The 17,511-nt window shown below is 36.0% G+C and overlaps 3 protein-coding genes across 5 annotated transcripts; 1 reads left to right on the top strand and 2 right to left on the bottom strand.

Moving 5' to 3' along the window:
- Positions 1-895: 895 nt before the first annotated feature.
- Positions 896-5,875, top strand: LOC113868408 (beta-amylase 3, chloroplastic-like). The gene is made up of 4 exons (XM_027503955.1): positions 896-1,562; positions 2,023-2,233; positions 2,577-2,687; positions 2,928-5,875. The coding sequence occupies exons 1-4, from the start codon at positions 1,030-1,032 to the stop codon at positions 3,711-3,713; spliced, it is 1,641 nt and encodes a 546-aa protein (XP_027359756.1). The 5' UTR covers positions 896-1,029; the 3' UTR covers positions 3,714-5,875.
- LOC113868409 (probable serine/threonine-protein kinase PBL19) lies at positions 4,741-10,619 on the bottom strand. 3 transcript variants are annotated; one of them, XM_027503958.1, is made up of 5 exons: positions 10,611-10,619; positions 6,923-7,264; positions 6,191-6,451; positions 5,749-5,871; positions 4,741-5,578 (listed from the first exon to the last, which is right to left on the bottom strand). In XM_027503958.1, exons 1-5 carry the CDS (start codon positions 10,617-10,619, stop codon positions 5,168-5,170), a joined length of 1,146 nt encoding a protein of 381 aa, XP_027359759.1. In that variant the 3' UTR covers positions 4,741-5,167. The 3 variants fall into 3 exon arrangements, with proteins under 3 accessions (XP_027359759.1, XP_027359758.1, XP_027359757.1); XM_027503957.1 differs by lacking the exon at positions 10,611-10,619 and adding an exon at positions 7,424-7,488 and having other exon boundaries at positions 6,923-7,279; XM_027503956.1 differs by lacking the exon at positions 10,611-10,619 and having other exon boundaries at positions 6,923-7,447.
- Positions 10,620-11,036: 417 nt separating this feature from the next.
- LOC113870236 lies at positions 11,037-11,609 on the bottom strand. The gene has a single exon (XM_027506829.1). It carries the CDS (start codon positions 11,607-11,609, stop codon positions 11,037-11,039), a length of 573 nt encoding a protein of 190 aa, XP_027362630.1.
- Between the last annotated feature and the right edge of the window lie 5,902 nt (positions 11,610-17,511).

Raw genomic sequence — 17,511 nt, 5'->3', positions numbered from 1 at the left:
TACTAGCTTGATCACTCGGTAGGGTTTGTCTTAATCCACCAATACAAACCATTCATCACTTATCATCACAAGAAATTTTCCTTCATTTTCTTCTTTGTGCCGCGTATAAAACCTTTCCCCTGTTTATAAGTTCCATACAGAGAATCTCCCTGATTCGGTTTACAGATGAAACTTTGTAAATTTTTTTGCTGTATCTGTATTATCCATTCTAGCTCATCAAACTCAAGGAGACAAGCAATCATTAAGGCAAATAATTGTTTTATTCTTCAAGCTGATCTTTTTTTACCATCGAACTTTGATCTAACTCGCTTTCAATTCGTGAATTATATCTTACTTAGTAGGAACCTTGTTGACTAACCTTTAGTTTAGTCTAATTAACTGAACTAAATGGACAGCTAGATAATTATCAGAAAAATGGAGATAAGAAGGAAAATAAAAATTAATAAATGATAAATTTTTATTAAACGTTACAACAATTTTTGGTAGATAAAGAAAATAAAGAAAATAAAGATTAAAAATCATAATACTTAATAGTATTAATATATTGAATTATATATTTTTTAATAAAATTTTATTATATATTACTATTATATGCAGAATATATCTGTACTTAATAAAAGTTTTTATTTTAAATTCTTTAACTAATATTTTAAGACAGTGTCAATTAATATTACGTCATTCTCATTAAGTTTAGCCACGTAAAATTTTCTTTGCTCTACAATTATATTAGTTTAGGAGAGTAACCGTAATTAACTGAATCCTACATGACTTTAGTTAAGATTAGATAAGAACGAAAGAGGTGGAAACACGTAAGCAAGTGTCATACACATGCACAGCCAAGTAGTATTGATTTTTTGCACTTTTCAAATTGGGACCCACCAAAGCTTTCAACATCAATTCCCAAAAGAGAGTTACATTTTTTAATAAAAAAATAAACACACGCAAATCATTTTTAGAAATTTAATAAATTCGGAAATTCCTATATATTCTTCCTCCACCTTTAGCTGCAAACAGAGATACTTAGTAAAAATGGCTCTAACACTTCGTTCTTCAATTTCTTTCGTTAATCAGAAAGAAACCAAAGTCCCAAAAGCAAAAGATGAAGTTTTAACCAAAGTTCACTTTGCAAAAACTAAGTCGTATTTTCGTCTCCGAGCAAAGAGTTCCACGCAAGAAGCACATGTCACACGGGACAACAATTTCAACTCTGAAGTGATGATAAACGAGAAATGGGAAACGGTTCATGCACCATCGGTTTCTCATAGCCACAACGATTCTATGAGAGTGCCCGTGTTTGTGATGTTGCCATTGGACACTGTAACAATGGGAGGGAATTTGAATAAGCCAAGAGCAATGAATGCTAGTTTGATGGCTCTGAAGAGTGCAGGAGTGGAAGGAGTAATGGTGGATGCTTGGTGGGGTTTGGTGGAAAAAGAGGGTCCTTTGAAGTATAACTGGGAAGCCTATGCTGAACTTGTGAAGATGGTACAAAGGCATGGCTTGAAGCTTCAGGTTGTCATGTCTTTCCATCAATGTGGAGGGAATGTTGGAGACTCATGCAGGTATGGGAGAGAACTCATTTTAAGTTATTTTTAGTGTTTTTTTTTTTTTTTTGCCCTTTGATTGATTTTGGTGTTCAGAAAGGAAAAAAAAACAGTCTTGCTCTGAGATTTCATATATATGAGATTTTATAATCTAGCTCACGGTTATTATCCTATTTAAGCAGACTAATGAGATTTTCTTTATAAAAACTAAATAAAATTTGATATAATTTCTAATATAATGTCTTAAATTTAGCAATCCACTGAAGATGAAGTTATTTATTCGGTGGGGATAACTTAGACAAATCTTCATACATATGAAGCATTTCATAGAATGTCAGATATCAATAGGGAATAAAATGAAGCATAGTTGTGGCTTCTAAAATATGATGGCATAGGTAATTGCTTTTGTACTTTTATTTGTGCTAGACTAAAGAAAAGAACTTAAAAGACTAATTTCAATTTTTTTTCACTTTTTTAGCATTCCTCTACCTCCATGGGTGCTGGAAGAAATCAGCAAGAACCCTGACCTGGTTTACACAGACAGATCAGGGAAGAGGAATCCTGAGTACATCTCCTTGGGCTGTGATTCAATTCCAGTTCTGCGAGGAAGGACGCCCCTTCAAGTTTACTCCGATTACATGAGGAGCTTCCGTGACAGATTCAGAGATTATTTGGGTAGTGTTATCATAGTAAGTAGTACAAAAACTTGTGCTTCAATTTTGGGGTTAGTAGACTGAGTATGGAAGAAACGGGGGTAAATGTTTGAGATAGCAGTAGCGTAAACCTATTAAATTTGTTAGCAACCACACATGTATATTGATATTTTTGAGAGTTATCAGTATGATGACTAATTATCAAATCGTGGTACTAAAATTAGTCCTTTCACCTTTAAAGTTTCAACCATATATATATTAGTAGTAAATAGTAAGTAGTTATATGAGGAATAAGGGAGGGTACTCATTATTGATAGTAAACTAGGAATTGATGCATATGTTGCCAGATACGAAGTCCTAAGACTAAATTCATTTGCAGGAAATTCAAGTGGGGATGGGTCCTTGTGGGGAGCTGAGATATCCATCTTATCCAGAAAGCAATGGAACTTGGAGGTTTCCTGGAATTGGAGAATTCCAGTGCTACGACAAGGTATGAAGAAAATAGCAGGCATAAATTTTGAACTATTTTTCAAAAATAGTGCAACTGCAAAAGCATGCTAATGTTACACCCTTAATCTCTACCTTTATGATAACAAAGACATCTCACATGTGTGACAGAATTTCAAAATATCTAGAAATGCAATTTCCTTTTCTTTTCTTTTCTTTTCTATTTTTTTTTTAATTATTTTGTTCCCTGTGAGTTTACTAAAAGGACTTGTTTGTCATACAGTATATGAAAGCTTCCTTGGAAGCATCAGCTGAGGCCATTGGGAAGAAAGACTGGGGAAGAAGTGGACCCCATGACTCAGGTCAATACAACCAATATCCTGAAGATACTGAATTTTTCAAAAGGGAAGGAACATGGAGCACTGAATATGGACACTTCTTCCTTGATTGGTACTCCAGCAAATTGATTCAACACGGTGAGAGGATCCTTGTGTCAGCCAAAAGCATATTCCAAACACATGGTGTGAAACTATCTGCCAAAGTAGCTGGAATCCATTGGCATTACAAAGCAAGGTCACATGCAGCTGAACTAACTGCAGGCTACTACAACACACGATTTCGTGATGGTTATCTACCAATAGCACAAATGTTGGCAAAACATGGAGTTGTGTTGAACTTCACCTGCATGGAAATGAGGGACAGAGAGCAACCTCAACATGCTAACTGTTCCCCTGAAGGATTAGTTCATCAAGTGAAGATGGCAACTAAGACAGCAAGAGCAGAACTTGCTGGAGAAAATGCATTGGAGAGATATGATGAAGGTGCATTTGCTCAAGTTGTGTCAACTAGTAACTCTGGCTGTGGATTAACTGCATTCACTTATCTTAGAATGAATAAGAGGTTGTTTGAAGGAGATAATTGGCGGCATTTAGTGGAATTTGTAAAAGCCATGTCTCAAGGTGGTCGGAGACAAAGGCTCCCACATTCTGATTCTTATGGGACTGATCTTTATGTTGGCCACATCAAAGGAATTCAGAAGCAGCGAGTTCAAGAGGTTACTCTTGTGTGAACTGTGAACACATATAGCATCATGTGGAGGGGTCATTGTGTATACTGTATAGTTGAATTAATAGCATCATAATTTTTATAGAAGAAAGAAATAAGTGATAGTAAAAAGATGGGGGGAAAGGAGATAGAATTATGATGGGTATACGCAAGGAACATGGCATATTCTATGTCAAACCCCGAGATAGTTAAGAAAATATTATTTTATTTCATGTTAAAGACCCATTAAGTGCTGTTTATGTATTTCACAATTCACGTGTAGTCATTTGTTTGTTTCGATCCTTAAAATGTGCATTAGAATTTAGAAAAAACGAGCAATTCAAACTTTTTAAGGAGATTAATGAAGGGGTTGATTATTCTGATAGTGATTCAGCATTTCAATTTCAACTCCTAATCACAAATCTTTAATGCAGTTTACCCACTTAGTAAAGTGAGATTTGCCGAAAAAATAAAGTCGAAGGAAAACTGTTGAGTCCATTATTTTGACCACAATATATGTTTCCAATGTTTTGGCTATGGCCCAGTACAACAGGCCTCAGTATTCTATTTTGGGTCAAGCGAGGAGTACTACTTAGCTGACTAATGGTTGACCAAAAAATATTGGTTGACTAAAAAAAGTGTATTATTATTATTACTGAAAACTATCTTCTCTCATCAAACTTGACAGCCAGAGCACTTTCACAAGTTCACTCTTTCTTGACCAAAAAACAGTTTTCAATTAAATGTCGACTCTTTATTATACTTTAAAAAGTAAGAAGTATTTCTTATATTCATTTTTATCTTTTACCTTAAAATTTTGATGCATAAATTATAAATAAATTTAATTTTTTTTCATTTTTATTGAAACCATCATTTATTTTTTATATTTTTACTTCTTTTATTAATTAATTTTGTTTATTTTAACTTAAGGATATAATTTATAAAAAAATTAATATAATCTTAAAACTTCTAAAAGGGACAGACAAATATATGGGAATAAAGAGGTTGAAAGGGATGAATTGGGCAGCTCTGAAAGAATTCCTAGTCAACTGCAGCACAATTTCCATCGTTTTTTAGAGATTAGGTGGTAAAATTCAATAGGAAATAGACTTTTTCAATAGTTGCTTTCTAATTTGTCAAATAGTTTCAGCAAAGAAATTAAAATATTCTCCATTTTTCTTTAAAATACTTTTAACTTAAATCAGCAGAGATTTCGACACCATTCAGTTCAGAGCATGGTCATACGTATCGCGCATGCCACATGGTTCATATGAACGAAGTTCGGGATTGATTAATTTTGCACAAAAAGCCAGTGTTGATAAGGTAAGACATAACAGGACTTGGTGTTGTGGCGCTGAACCGAACTAACTAACCAACCAGGAAGCTACATTCAGAACCGTAGAAACGCGAAAATGCTCATAACTCTGAATTCCAAGGTTGACCAGTGGTTGGTACTACAAAGTCATTCCTTAACTCCTTCTATTTACCTTTTGGGACCAATTTAGGATTCATATTCTGCCAAGTGTTTGAGGTTTCTGAAAACTGCAATGCTAGTTTCAAGCTTTCAACTATCTGACTCATGGATGGCCTTTCATCAGGATTCTTCTTCAAGCAGCTATCTGCCAATTTGGCTATGCTTCGAGCTGCACCAAGAGAATATTGGTTCTTGAGCCGTGGGTCCATGATCATGCTGAATCTGCTACTTTCAGCAGGGTATTTTTTAACCCATTCTATAAGCTTTTGTTCCCCTGTTGGACGGTTTTTATCCAATACCCTCCTTCCTGTGAGGATCTCGTAAAGTACCACACCAAAAGTCCAAATGTCACTCTGAATTTTGAGATGACCCGTTTCAACATACTCTGGAGCAGCATATCCTTGTGTCCCAACTACCTGATAACAAAAGAGTTGTTGGTGTATACACATTGATCAAATAAGATGTTTATTTTGTTTTAAAATGATAATTGTGACCAAAACTAGTATTTGGGACTGTGCATAATATTAACATATGGAAGGTCAATATTATTCAATAGATATTTCTATTCCACCATCCGCTTACTTACCGCAGTAGATACATGGGTCTGATCACCCGTTGGACCTTCCCTAGCAAGACCAAAATCTGAAAGCTTGGGATGGAATTTCGTGTCCAATAGCACGTTTGAAGATTTGAAATCTCGGTAGATCACCTTCCCAATAAAAAAGAAAAAACATTATAAACCTAAATAGGTCACCGAATATCTAATTCACATTGTCAATACTCAGCATCATCTAAATCATTATTATATGCTTTTGATTTACATTTTATTCTTCCCATCCGGCAAATTGGGTTATAAGTATATTAGAAGGTCAACATACATTCCTAGCATGCATTTCTTTAGCTCTACTATGACAGCAGCAATTGAATATTGTTTATTTAATCTACAAAGGAAAATAATAAAAATTAGCCTGCACCTAAGCTAATCGATATGGTCAACAATTGCCAAGGATTTGGCAAATACGAGGTACCTGAACTTCCAATCCCTCATGTAGATACTGTAATCCTTGAGCAGAACCAAGCATTATCTGCAACCTTGTTTTCCAAGGCAAGTGAGGCAAAGAATGACTGAAAAGATGATCTTCCAGACTCCTATTGGGCATGAACTCGTACACCAACAGCCGTTGGATTCCTCTTTCACTATCCACAGAGCAGTATCCCAAAAGCTTAACCAAATTCGGGTGGTTAACAACGCTAAGAAATTGAACTTCAGCAAGCCATTCTTTATGCCCCTTTACAAGAGAGAAATAAGACAAACATTAGAGTGTACATAAAATTGTAAACAATTTTGACTTAGAGACACCCTAACAATATAATCACTCGTCCCACATTTCTCATCTCTCTCTATATCTTTTTGTTTAGAAAATTTATACTTATACAAAAATTTTGTACAATTTTTTTTTTAACTTAGTTTACATATAAACAGAAGAATTAAAAAAGTAATAAGATAAACATTCTGATGAAGCAAGATAAAAAAAAATTGTTGTTACATAAACTAATTTATTATGAAATAATATAACTCTTATTATTTTACATCACTCTGTCCTCTTGTCTACCTTTTATTGTGTTTACATACAAGAGAAGTTTATCAAATATTTTCCAATTGTAAAGTGCAAGAGTTGACATGATTAGCAAGTCCACAAACTATGTATAAAAAAACAATCACAAGGAACAAAGTTAGAGAAAGGGTATGTATACTATACCTGTAAGCCACGCGTGTTAAGTTTTTTAATTGCAACCACAATGGGATCAGCATGTCCATCTTCAGGATAAGGATTAATTGTTCCTCTGTATACTTTCCCAAAACCACCTTCTCCAATCTTTAGCATCCTATTGAAACCATTTGTTGCATCTACGAGCTCTTGCAGGGTAAAAACTCTAAAATTATGTTCTTTCTCTTTATACAATTCCTTAATGCTCCTTGGCGATGGTAGCGAGCTGATGGACTTAGATGCTCGGTTCAAAACTTGATTTTTCTTCTTGCTACGCTTTTGTAATTCTGGGTCCAATTTTGATCTTTGTTTGAAGAAGAAACACTTCATTTTCTGATCATCAAACTACTGAATTTCCCCAGAAACAGAAACACTTTAGCAAGATAAAAATGGAAACAAACGAAGCAATTAAATTATATACGAAAATGAAATGAAGAATGGAGCTAAGAAAATGAAGGGTGAGAAGAATGGGAGTTAAGACAAGGAAAAAACCGCGTTGGAACCCGCGTGTAAGGACGGGGAGATATGGAAGTATTGGTAATATTAATAAGACGATTGCTAAGAATAACTTTTTAAAGATATTTAAATATATTTTTTATTGATTAAAATTTATAAAACTATAAGAAAAAGTTATTAAATTAAGCATGTGAGACGTAAATTTTTTAAATAATCTATAATAAAAAGTATATTTAAAAAATAAGTTAAAAGGATTTTCGTTAATAACAATGGAACTGATTAATTATAGGGATAAGGACCGAAGTGAAACCCATGAAAATGCAAAGTCGGTCCACGTAATAAGCGAAGAGTTGAATGAATAAAACAAGACATTTTAAACTTGAAAAGTACAAATGAAAGGAAGATAAAAAATGAATTTTTTTTAATACATAATGTCTACATTTTTTAAAAACAATTAAAATTTGAAATTTTGCAATATTTTAATAAACAACATCAATTAAAAAAATATTATTATAAAGAAGTACATATTATATTTTAATAAAAAAAATCGTAAAAATTACATTTAAATTATGAAACTTTTAAAAAAATCAAACGTTTAATTAAGTAAAAATCCTTTGAGCTAATCCAATGAAAATGAAAACTGGTGCAGAAGCAACTGCGTGCAATAAATAATATTTAATAAAGATATGCGATCTTCCATATGTATGACCATGCCGTGACGTTTAGTCATGCAATTCACGATATGTTAGTCAACTTTGTGTTCAAACTTCAAACTTCAAACTTCAAACTTTGCAAAGTGCATTCACATTCCCTTTCTCAGTTCAGTTGATTATTTGTCAAGCATCCGAATCCAACTCTAATTTTACACCCCGTAAGATTTTCATCTATCGTATGTTTAATTGTTTATATATTTTTTCCACGCTACTTAATGTATTTATCATTTTTAGCTGTTATAATTTTATTTTCTCTTAAAAGGTCTCGAGTGTAGGAAAAGATTTGTTTATCCTTAAAATGCGTATATAAAAAAGAAGCATTTACACCCTCGAACTTTGTTTCTTATGAATGAAATTAAAGAAAAAAAAAGGTAAATTTTTGCTTTAGTCTCTGTTACGTGGCACAAATTAGTCTCTTATGTTCATAATTTTAAATGTTAATATTTAAATAAAAACCATTAATTATTTCAACAATTGTTATAAAAAAGTTAAAATAAGATAATATAATGAAAATTTGTGACATGTTTGAGTTTTTTTAATGTAAAATAATATTATGTTAAGATATTAAAAAATAGTTTATCTTAATGCTTCCTTCTTGAAATTTTAAAATTTAACAAGTCTTCAATTTCTTCCTTTCCTATGCTTCGTCTTTTTCTTTAGAAAAAAAATTGTGTTATTGCCACTGCAAGAGCTTCCTAACCATTTTGAGGGGTGTTCCTGCTTAGAAAACACTAATCTTCAAGTCTTTAATCTGCAATGATGACGTCTCTCTGGCTGTTGCTGACGTGGAGAAGGTACTTGCAAAAGACACTCCGATGATTAAGTCAGGATTCAGTTCTAAGCAATAAATGTTATTTAATAATGAAAGTCAACCATTTACCTGTACTTCCTACCTTTCTTTTATAGGCATTATTACAGACTAATGGGCTTACTGAGTCAGCCTTGATTTTGGCCTTTTAGTTAACGTTGATAATACTCTAATTATTATTCTTAATCGAGTCAATTATCTCGTAATCTTGATAACTAAGTATCCGGCCAAACTAGGCCGAATAGATATTCAGTTTACTTTTTCTAAATATGGGACCGAGCAGTTTCCTATCCAGTACACTAGCCCTCAAGCCCAAAGAAGTACGAGGTAAGGGCTTCAAAAATAGACATCAAACACGTAGATGAGGAGGTACTCGGTTTGTTGAGAGGGCAAGAATACCAAGGGGGATATTGAGTTTAGATGGTGAACAGGAATACCGAGGGGGTATTCAGTTTGAACAAATGCAAGCAAGCCGAATAGGGTATTTGGTTAAAGTATTTGAAATCTTATTTGGTGGGTCGGAGTGCATATTAAAGGGCATTCGGTTTTTCAAAAAAGTGGTGTAGATTGAAAAATAAATAATAAATAAATAAAAAATCATTCTAGAACTTCAAGGTTTTTAGGATTTTCTCGATGTGTGTGCGCAAGAAGAAGGGGTGCCCTCTCTTAACCGTTGATCTGGAAAAGATCTAATGTTTCAGAAGGGAGGTGACCCTTCGCATGTCCGACCGCTTATCTCCTATAAGTATCTGGTGGTCCAAGTCTTTTGTTCTCTACTTTTTCTCTGAGCCAAATAGTATACATTGTTGTTTCAAACCGAAGGGTACTCAAATTTCTGTCTTCCAAACCGACTACTTGTGAGGTACGCTTTGTTTTCTTTTCCTTTTCTTATTTTAATCATAGCTGGATCCTTAAAATGGGAGGACTCGTTGTCGGATTCATCTAGGCCGACTAGTGTCAATGGTCCTAATGTTAAGAGAACCAAATGGGGGGTTGAATTCTCTTCAAGACCGAGTGAGGTGAATGAAGAAGTGGAGACCGACGCTAGAGAATGTAGCGTCAAAGACGAATCATCTGAGTCAACTGATTCTGATTCTGCTGAGCTCCTACCGAGCACGAGCCCTCCTAGGGAAAGACCAGTATTTCCTCCCTGTCCAATTCATAGGTACGAGTGGGTACACGGTGAAGTGGTCGCCTACTTATCTCGGTTTAAAAAAAATAGGAGTCTTCAATCTTTCGTGGACCATTGTGAAATTTCATTATGGGAACCTTCCGATCCCTACCTATATCCATTGATCCTTGCCGAGATGGAACCGAGAACCCTGAATTTGTTTTTCTAGGAAGTGCTGGGATGACCGATACCTTCTTTGTGTACAAGTATATTTTAGGGAACTAGGAATAAAGTTACCTTTTGACGACTTCCAAATGGGAGTACTGAGGGTTTTAAATTTAGCGCCAACTTCCCTTCTCGTCGATCTCGTCGTGCATCTCCAGTTACTCGCCATACTAGGTCATTCTCATAAAATTGTCTTGGGTTAATTTTGGAGTTGAACTTCCTTGCCATCATCCTTCTGCTAGCCTCGGTCATAATTGTTACTTGGCCACGTACTTCATTTATCAAATCTAAGTTGACGGCTAGAGATTCGTTATTGGTCGAATCCTCAAAGTTCTCCCTTTGAAATGAAGGTTCTCCAATCTCGACCAGCACCATGGCATCAGTACCATAGGTAAGTCGAAAAGGAGTCTCCTTTGTGGTGGTTTGCGGTGTGCATCGATAAGCCCATAGTACTTCGGGTAGCTTCTCTGCTCATTCTCCTTTTACCGACCCTAACCTTCTTTTTAACTCGCGTAAGATGACTTTGTTTGCAGCCTCGACTTGGCCATTAGTTTGAGGATGTTCGACGGACGTGACCCTGTGTTTGATGTGAAGCCCTTCTAAAAATTCGTTGAACCGTCAATCTGTAAATTGCAGCCCATTATCTGTAACCAACGTATGAGGGAGACCAAAACGTGTGATGATGTTTTTCCAAGTGAACTTTTGAACATTATTAGCCGTGATGGTAGCAAGGGGCTCGGTTTCAATCCACTTAGTGAAGTAATCTACGGCGACAATGAGGAATTTAAATTATCATTTTGCTAAGGGGAAAGGGCCGATGAGGTCCATACCCCAAATAGAAAAGGGCCAAGGAGAGCTAATAGGGCGGAGGATGTCGGCATGTTGGTGTAGGTGAGGACCGTGTTGTTGATAGGGGATGCATTTCCTTACAAACACGTGGCAATCTTGGGCGAGTGTCGGCCAATAGTACCCAGCTCTGAGTATTTTTGCTGCCATGGTTCGTTCACCCGAATGGGTACCACAGATACCTTCGTGAATCTCCCTCATGACATAGCTAGCTTGGTCATCGTCAAGACATTTAAGCATAGGTGTTAAAATCCCTCTTCTGTACAAGTCTTTGCTGAGGAGGAGGTATTTAGCTGCATGCATTCTTATTTTCTTAGCCGAAACTGGATCCTTTGGTAAGCTGTTGCTGGTAAGGTATTGGATGATTGAGGTCATCCAATTTTGAGGCGTATTTTCTATGTCCATGCACTCTTGTTTGGTGATGCTGGGTTGGAGGATTTCCTGATGAATCACGCTTTGCAATTGCCCAGGTTTCCTTTGGCTAGCCAGCCTAGCAAGCCTATTGGCTCGTTCATTCATGTTTCTTGATGTGTGCCGAACACATATCTCATCAAATTCATCTTTTATTCTTTTAAATTCTTGATAATATTGGAGCATAACCGAGTCCTTAACCTGATATGTATCATTAACCTATTCAGCCACTATTTTTGAGTCACTCCAGTCAGTAATGCATTTAACTCCTATCTCCTTTGCTAATCTAAGACCAGCAAGTAAAGCCTCATATTTAGCTTGATTTTTGGACGCCTTGAATCCGAACCGAATGGATTGTTCAATGGTGACTGTGTTCGACCCTTCAAGTATAACTCCTGCTCCACTGCCTAGTCGGTTTGATGATTCGTCAACGTGCAGGTTCCACATATCTGAAGTGATTTGTCTTTGTGTTGTGAACTTATTAACGAAGTCCGCTAGCATCTGAGCTTTAAGAGGGTGTCGGTTTTCAAAGTGGATATCAAATTGATAAAGCTCAATTGTCCACGCTACCAACCGATTGGCCAACTCTAGTTTTCTCAAAATTTTGGCCATTGGACAATCTGTGCGCACAACCACCCGATGGCTTTGGAGATAATGTCTTAACCGACGAGCTGTATGGAGTAGGGCCAGTACTACTTTTTCCATCAACTGGTAGCGGGATTCAGGACCTTGGAGTGTTCGACTGATGAAATATACAGGAGCCGATTCAGGTATTTCCTGTAGTAAAACCGAACTGATGACGTTATCTGATATGGCCAAATAAACAATCATCTCTTGTTCAGGCTTCGGTTTTGTCAACACAGGTGGTGTTGCTAGCATATGCTTGTATTGGACAAAAGCGGCCTTACACTCGTTGGACCAAGCAAATTTTTGAGATTTTTTTAGCAGTTTGATGAAAGGCCGAGACCTTTCTGCCATTATTAGTAAAAATCTAGCGAGGGCTGCAATCCGACTGGCAAGTCGCTGAACTTCTTTGACATTCCGAGAGTTGACCATTTCAATGATGGCTTGGCATTTGTCAGGATTGGCCTGGATTTCCCTTTCAGATAACATAAATCCCAAAAACTTGCCCCCGACTACACCGAATGTGCACTTCTCGGAGTTGAACCGCATACCATGCTTCCTGGCCTCCCTGAACACCTCCCCCAAATGGGCAAGATGTTATTCCAATACTGTGGACTTAACCACCATGTCATCAACATATACCTCCAGGCATTTACCCACTTGATTTTCAAAAATTTTATTCATAAGTCTCTGGTATGTTGCCCCTGCATTCTTCAAGCTGAATGGCATTACCTGAAAACAAAAATTTGCCGAATTTGTAATGAATGTCGTCTTATCTTCATCTGGAGGATACATTCAAATCTGATTGTAGCCAGAATAAGCATCCAAAAAGCTAAGTACCTTGTGGCCTGCTGCACCGTCCACTAAGGTATCAATGTTTGGCAGTGGATATGCGTCTTTTGGGCATGCTTTATTAAGGTCAGTAAAATCTGTGCACATTCGCCATTTCCCATTGGATTTTTTTAACCATGACGACATTGGCTAACCAGGTGGAGTATCTGACCTCTTGGATGAAGCCGGCTTGTAGCAATTTATTAGTTTCCTCCTCTACTGCTTTTGCTCTGTCTCCGCCAATCTTCTTTTTCTTTTGTGCTATCGGTTTGGCCCCCTTATAAACCGATAGGTGATGATAGATAAATGCAGGGTCTATGCCGGGCATATCCAAAGCTGACCAGGCAAACAAATCGGCATTATGTTGCAGTATTTTCTGAAAGGCTTGCCTCTCTTGTATAGACAAACTGACTCCCAAATAAGTAACCTGTTCAGGCTTCAGTCCAAGTTGGAAAGGCTGCTTGTTTTCATTGGGCTCAACCCGATACCCCTCATCCATTCTAGGATCAAGTTCAAAATCCAACTCCTCTCCCAACCGAGGGGATACAATGTTGACATCTCGGCTATTCCCATAGAAAAGCTTAAGACGTAGGCTTGCAAAGTATCATTCCCTAGCTGTCTTCTGGTCAGCGTGGACTGTAACGATTCAGCCCCTTTCAGACGGAAACTTCATGGCCAAGTGCGGAGTAGATACTATGGCCTTCAATTTATTTAGGGATGGTCTGTCGAGTAGTATATTATAGGAAGTGTTCGCATGCACTACAAGATAAGTGACTTTTATACGTTTTCCCTCGTGCTCTGACCCGAATGAGGTATACAGATCAATACAGCCCCGAGTCTCCACTCGTTCCCCAGAGAAACCCACTAGCGGTTCATGATATTCTCTGAGCTTTTCTTCTGGGATGCCTAATTGTTTAAACGTATTCCAATACAGAATGTCAGTCGAGCTCCCCTAGTCAATTAGTGTTTTCCAGATAGTGCAATTAAGAATGTCTACACTAATGACCATGGGATCATCCTATACCGGATCCACTCCTTGAAAGTCATCGTCTGTGAATGTGATAGGTGAGATTCGGATTCTGCTGCCCAATGAAACGTTATTAATAGAACGAACCTACCGGAGATGCCTCTTTCTAGCCGAATGAGTGGGTCCTCCACCTGCGAACCCACCAGCTATGGTGTTGATCACCCTTTTTGGGTATTTTTCTCGTTCATCAAATCTTCTTACAGGAGGCTCTCTTGACCGACTTCGCTGTCTCTCAGGCTGCTTATCCTCGTACCTTCTTAAGGATTAGGGATACTGATCTCTCATTCCCCTTTCGGTGTAGCCGGTGGGATCTGTTTGAACAAATCCTCTCAAGTGCCCATCTTTAATCAAATCTTCTATTTTATCTTTTAGGGCGATGCACTCCTCTGTCATATGGCCTCTGTTATGATGATATCGGCAAGATTTACGTTGCTAAAGCCTGATCAAGTACCCTAAATCTATTGGCGTTGAGTGTGGTATAAGAGGGGTATTTGGGTCCTCTAGGCAGCCTCTCAGGCTCATCCTTTCTTTTATTTTCTTGTCGAGGTTTGAAAGTTTCTTTCTTATCTATGTTTTTTGAATTGGGCCCCTGGTCCATGCGAATTTGGTTTCGGTACTCGGCTAATTCTTCCATCTGCATATACTTCGCTGCCCGACTCCTTAATTCGTCCAAATCAGCTGGTGGTTTTTTGCAAATACTATTAACAAAAGGTCTTGGCTTAAGGGTCGTTGTGAGGTGGTGCATAGCCACTACTGGTTCCAAGTTATGAATCGAAAGGGTCACTTTACCAAAGCGTTCCATGAATGCTCTAAGTGATTCTTCCTTTTCTTGCCGAATATTGACCAGCGCCAGGGATGTTAATAGGTGAGGTCCGCTTGTGGCAAACTACAAGCTGAACCGTCTTGTGAGGGTTGCAAAAGAGTTGATGGATGAAGGGGGGAGTCGGGTAAACCAACTGAGGGCTGGTCCTCGGAGTGAGGTGGGAAAAATCCTACACCATAAAGAATCGTTCTCAGTATACAGACCAACTTGGGTTGTGAAGACATCCAAATGTTCTCCAGAGTCAGTTGTGCCATCATATTTTTCTATTGTTAAGCCTCTCTAGTTGTCGGGTAACTTAGCCTCCAAAATATGGTGAACGAATAAGCTTCTGCTCGTAAGATCGTCTCGGTTATTTTTAGCTTCAGATTGATAAATCTGCTTTGATTTCTCCTGCAATGCCGAGGACTCCCCCTGATCCTGGACGATGGGTGTAGTCTGGGAAGAGATGTGTGTTCTTATTTCTTCTCTCAAGTTAGCATTTTCCCTTCTTAGAACCGAGAGCTCCAAGGCATCCTTTTCTCGCTCCCTCTTCATCTCCATCATTTCTGTTTTGAGCTGTCTTAGTACAGCTAAGAGGCTCTCGTCGGTTCCTCCTTGCATCACAACTTCAGGTGTTGGTTCATCAGGTGTGACACCCTCCCACTGTTACCGAGAGGTTCCTCCCTGTTGAGCATGTCCTTCCTGCTGGCTTCTCGTTAGTACCATAATTAATCTAAAAAATGAGGCTAATCGGGCTCCACGGTGCGCGCCAAAATGTTCCTGCTTAGGAAACACTAATCTTCAAGTCTCTAATCTGCAGTGATGACGTCTCTCTGGCTGTTGCTGACGTGGGGATGGTACCTGCAAAAGGCACTCCGATGTTGAAGTCAGGATTCGGTTCTGAGCAATAAATGCTATTTAATAATGAAAGTCAACCCTTTACCTGTACTTCCTACCTTCCTTTTATAGGCATTATTACGGGCTAATGGGCCTACTGAGTCAACCTTAATTTTGATCTTTTAGTTAATGTCAATAATACTCTGATTATTATTCTTAATCGGGTCAATTACCTTGTAATCTTGATAACTAAGTATCTGGCCAAACTAAGCCGAATAGGTATTCAATTTATTTTTTCTAAATATGGGACCGAGCAGTTCCCTATCCAGTATAAAGGATTGACAAGGAAGATGACAAGACCACTTAGAGCATGCATTGAGGATATGAGCATCAAGGTGGAGAGGAGTTTCTTTATCAGTGAATCAAACTCGATTTGGATTAGGAAAGGATTAAGAAAATGTGAAATGAAAAAGATAATTCCAGATAAGGTGGTGTGGTTCTCAAAAACAGTAATGCAAATAACTTCACTATGCTAGTATTTTTTTAGTTTAATTATCATAGGAGTAAAAGTAAGAAGTTTTCAAAAGTCAAAAATAAAAAATAAACTATTTAAAAAAATTTAGAACAATGTTATTTTATTTATAAAAGAAATTAAATTTATTATTTAACACGAGAAAGTATTATTTTGTTATTTTATTTTAATTTTTAATAATAAATATTAAAAGAATTGATAACTTTTAGTTTTAATGACTAATTTTTAACATTACAAATGCAAGAGACTAGTTGCACAGTATAATAATTTTCATTAAAAAGTGTAGGAGAATATTTTTTAAAATATTAAATTATGTGATACATACGACTAACTGTTATTACTTAAACTAGTGTGATATTTGGTCTCTTCCAACTGCTATTTTCTTATTTCTATTTTTCTGAAATGTTTTTTTAAGATATAAGTATTAAAATATTTTTGATACTAAATTTAATTTGTATTATTATTATAATTATTTGATTCATCTAAACAACTATTTTTTTTACTTATTTTATTTATTCACAAAACACATTATTTTACTATAAATTTAATGATATTTTTTTTTTATATAAAATAGCACTCTTTGTGATATGTTATTAACATTCTTTTTGTCAATACTCCGTCCTTAATCTATTTAAAATGTCAATATTTAATTTTTATCGTTATTTTTTATTTAAATGATGAGTGAAATAATAAAAATTTAGTGTTTTTTTTAACATTTTATAATATTTATAAACAAGTTACTTAACTCATTTTATTATGATACTGGAACCTCCATCTACCAACTCCGCATGCACAGAAACAATAGTTCCTTCAAGCATTTCGTCAGACATTCTTTGCACTTTTATCCCTCGTCTGAAACCGCAAATAAAAGCGTGAGGCTATCCATTATTTTTTATTATAAATGGTATCACTTTTATAAGGATACAAAATATAATTAAATATTTTATTTTATTATTATTTTCTTTTTTACTTATTTTTTCTCTATGTATTTAATATTGACACTAATAAATCTGTTTTGTAGAGTTTAAAAATTTACACGTTTTATACCTTTTTATATCTCTTTCTTCCAAAGTCACTTCTGAGAGTAATTCTTTCATATCTTATTTTGAAATGTCTCGAGTAGATATAGGAAATGGTAGACAAAATAAAAAATAAAAATTTATATTTTTTATTCTCGCATTTACTGATTTGAATAAACAAATACTTTTTTCTTAATTTATTTATTAATAATACATATTTTTTTATTTTGTTTTAAAATATAATATTATAAATTTGATAGTATTATTTTTTTACTATAATTAAAATTTTATCTAGATAATGTGTTAGTTTTTAATACCTATATACTAATATTCAATTT

This window comes from Abrus precatorius, unplaced genomic scaffold (assembly GCF_003935025.1).
Source record: "Abrus precatorius isolate BTA unplaced genomic scaffold, Abrus_2018 Scaffold6, whole genome shotgun sequence".
NCBI lineage: Eukaryota > Viridiplantae > Streptophyta > Magnoliopsida > Fabales > Fabaceae > Abrus > Abrus precatorius.
This window is presented reverse-complemented; position numbering and strand designations above follow the sequence as displayed.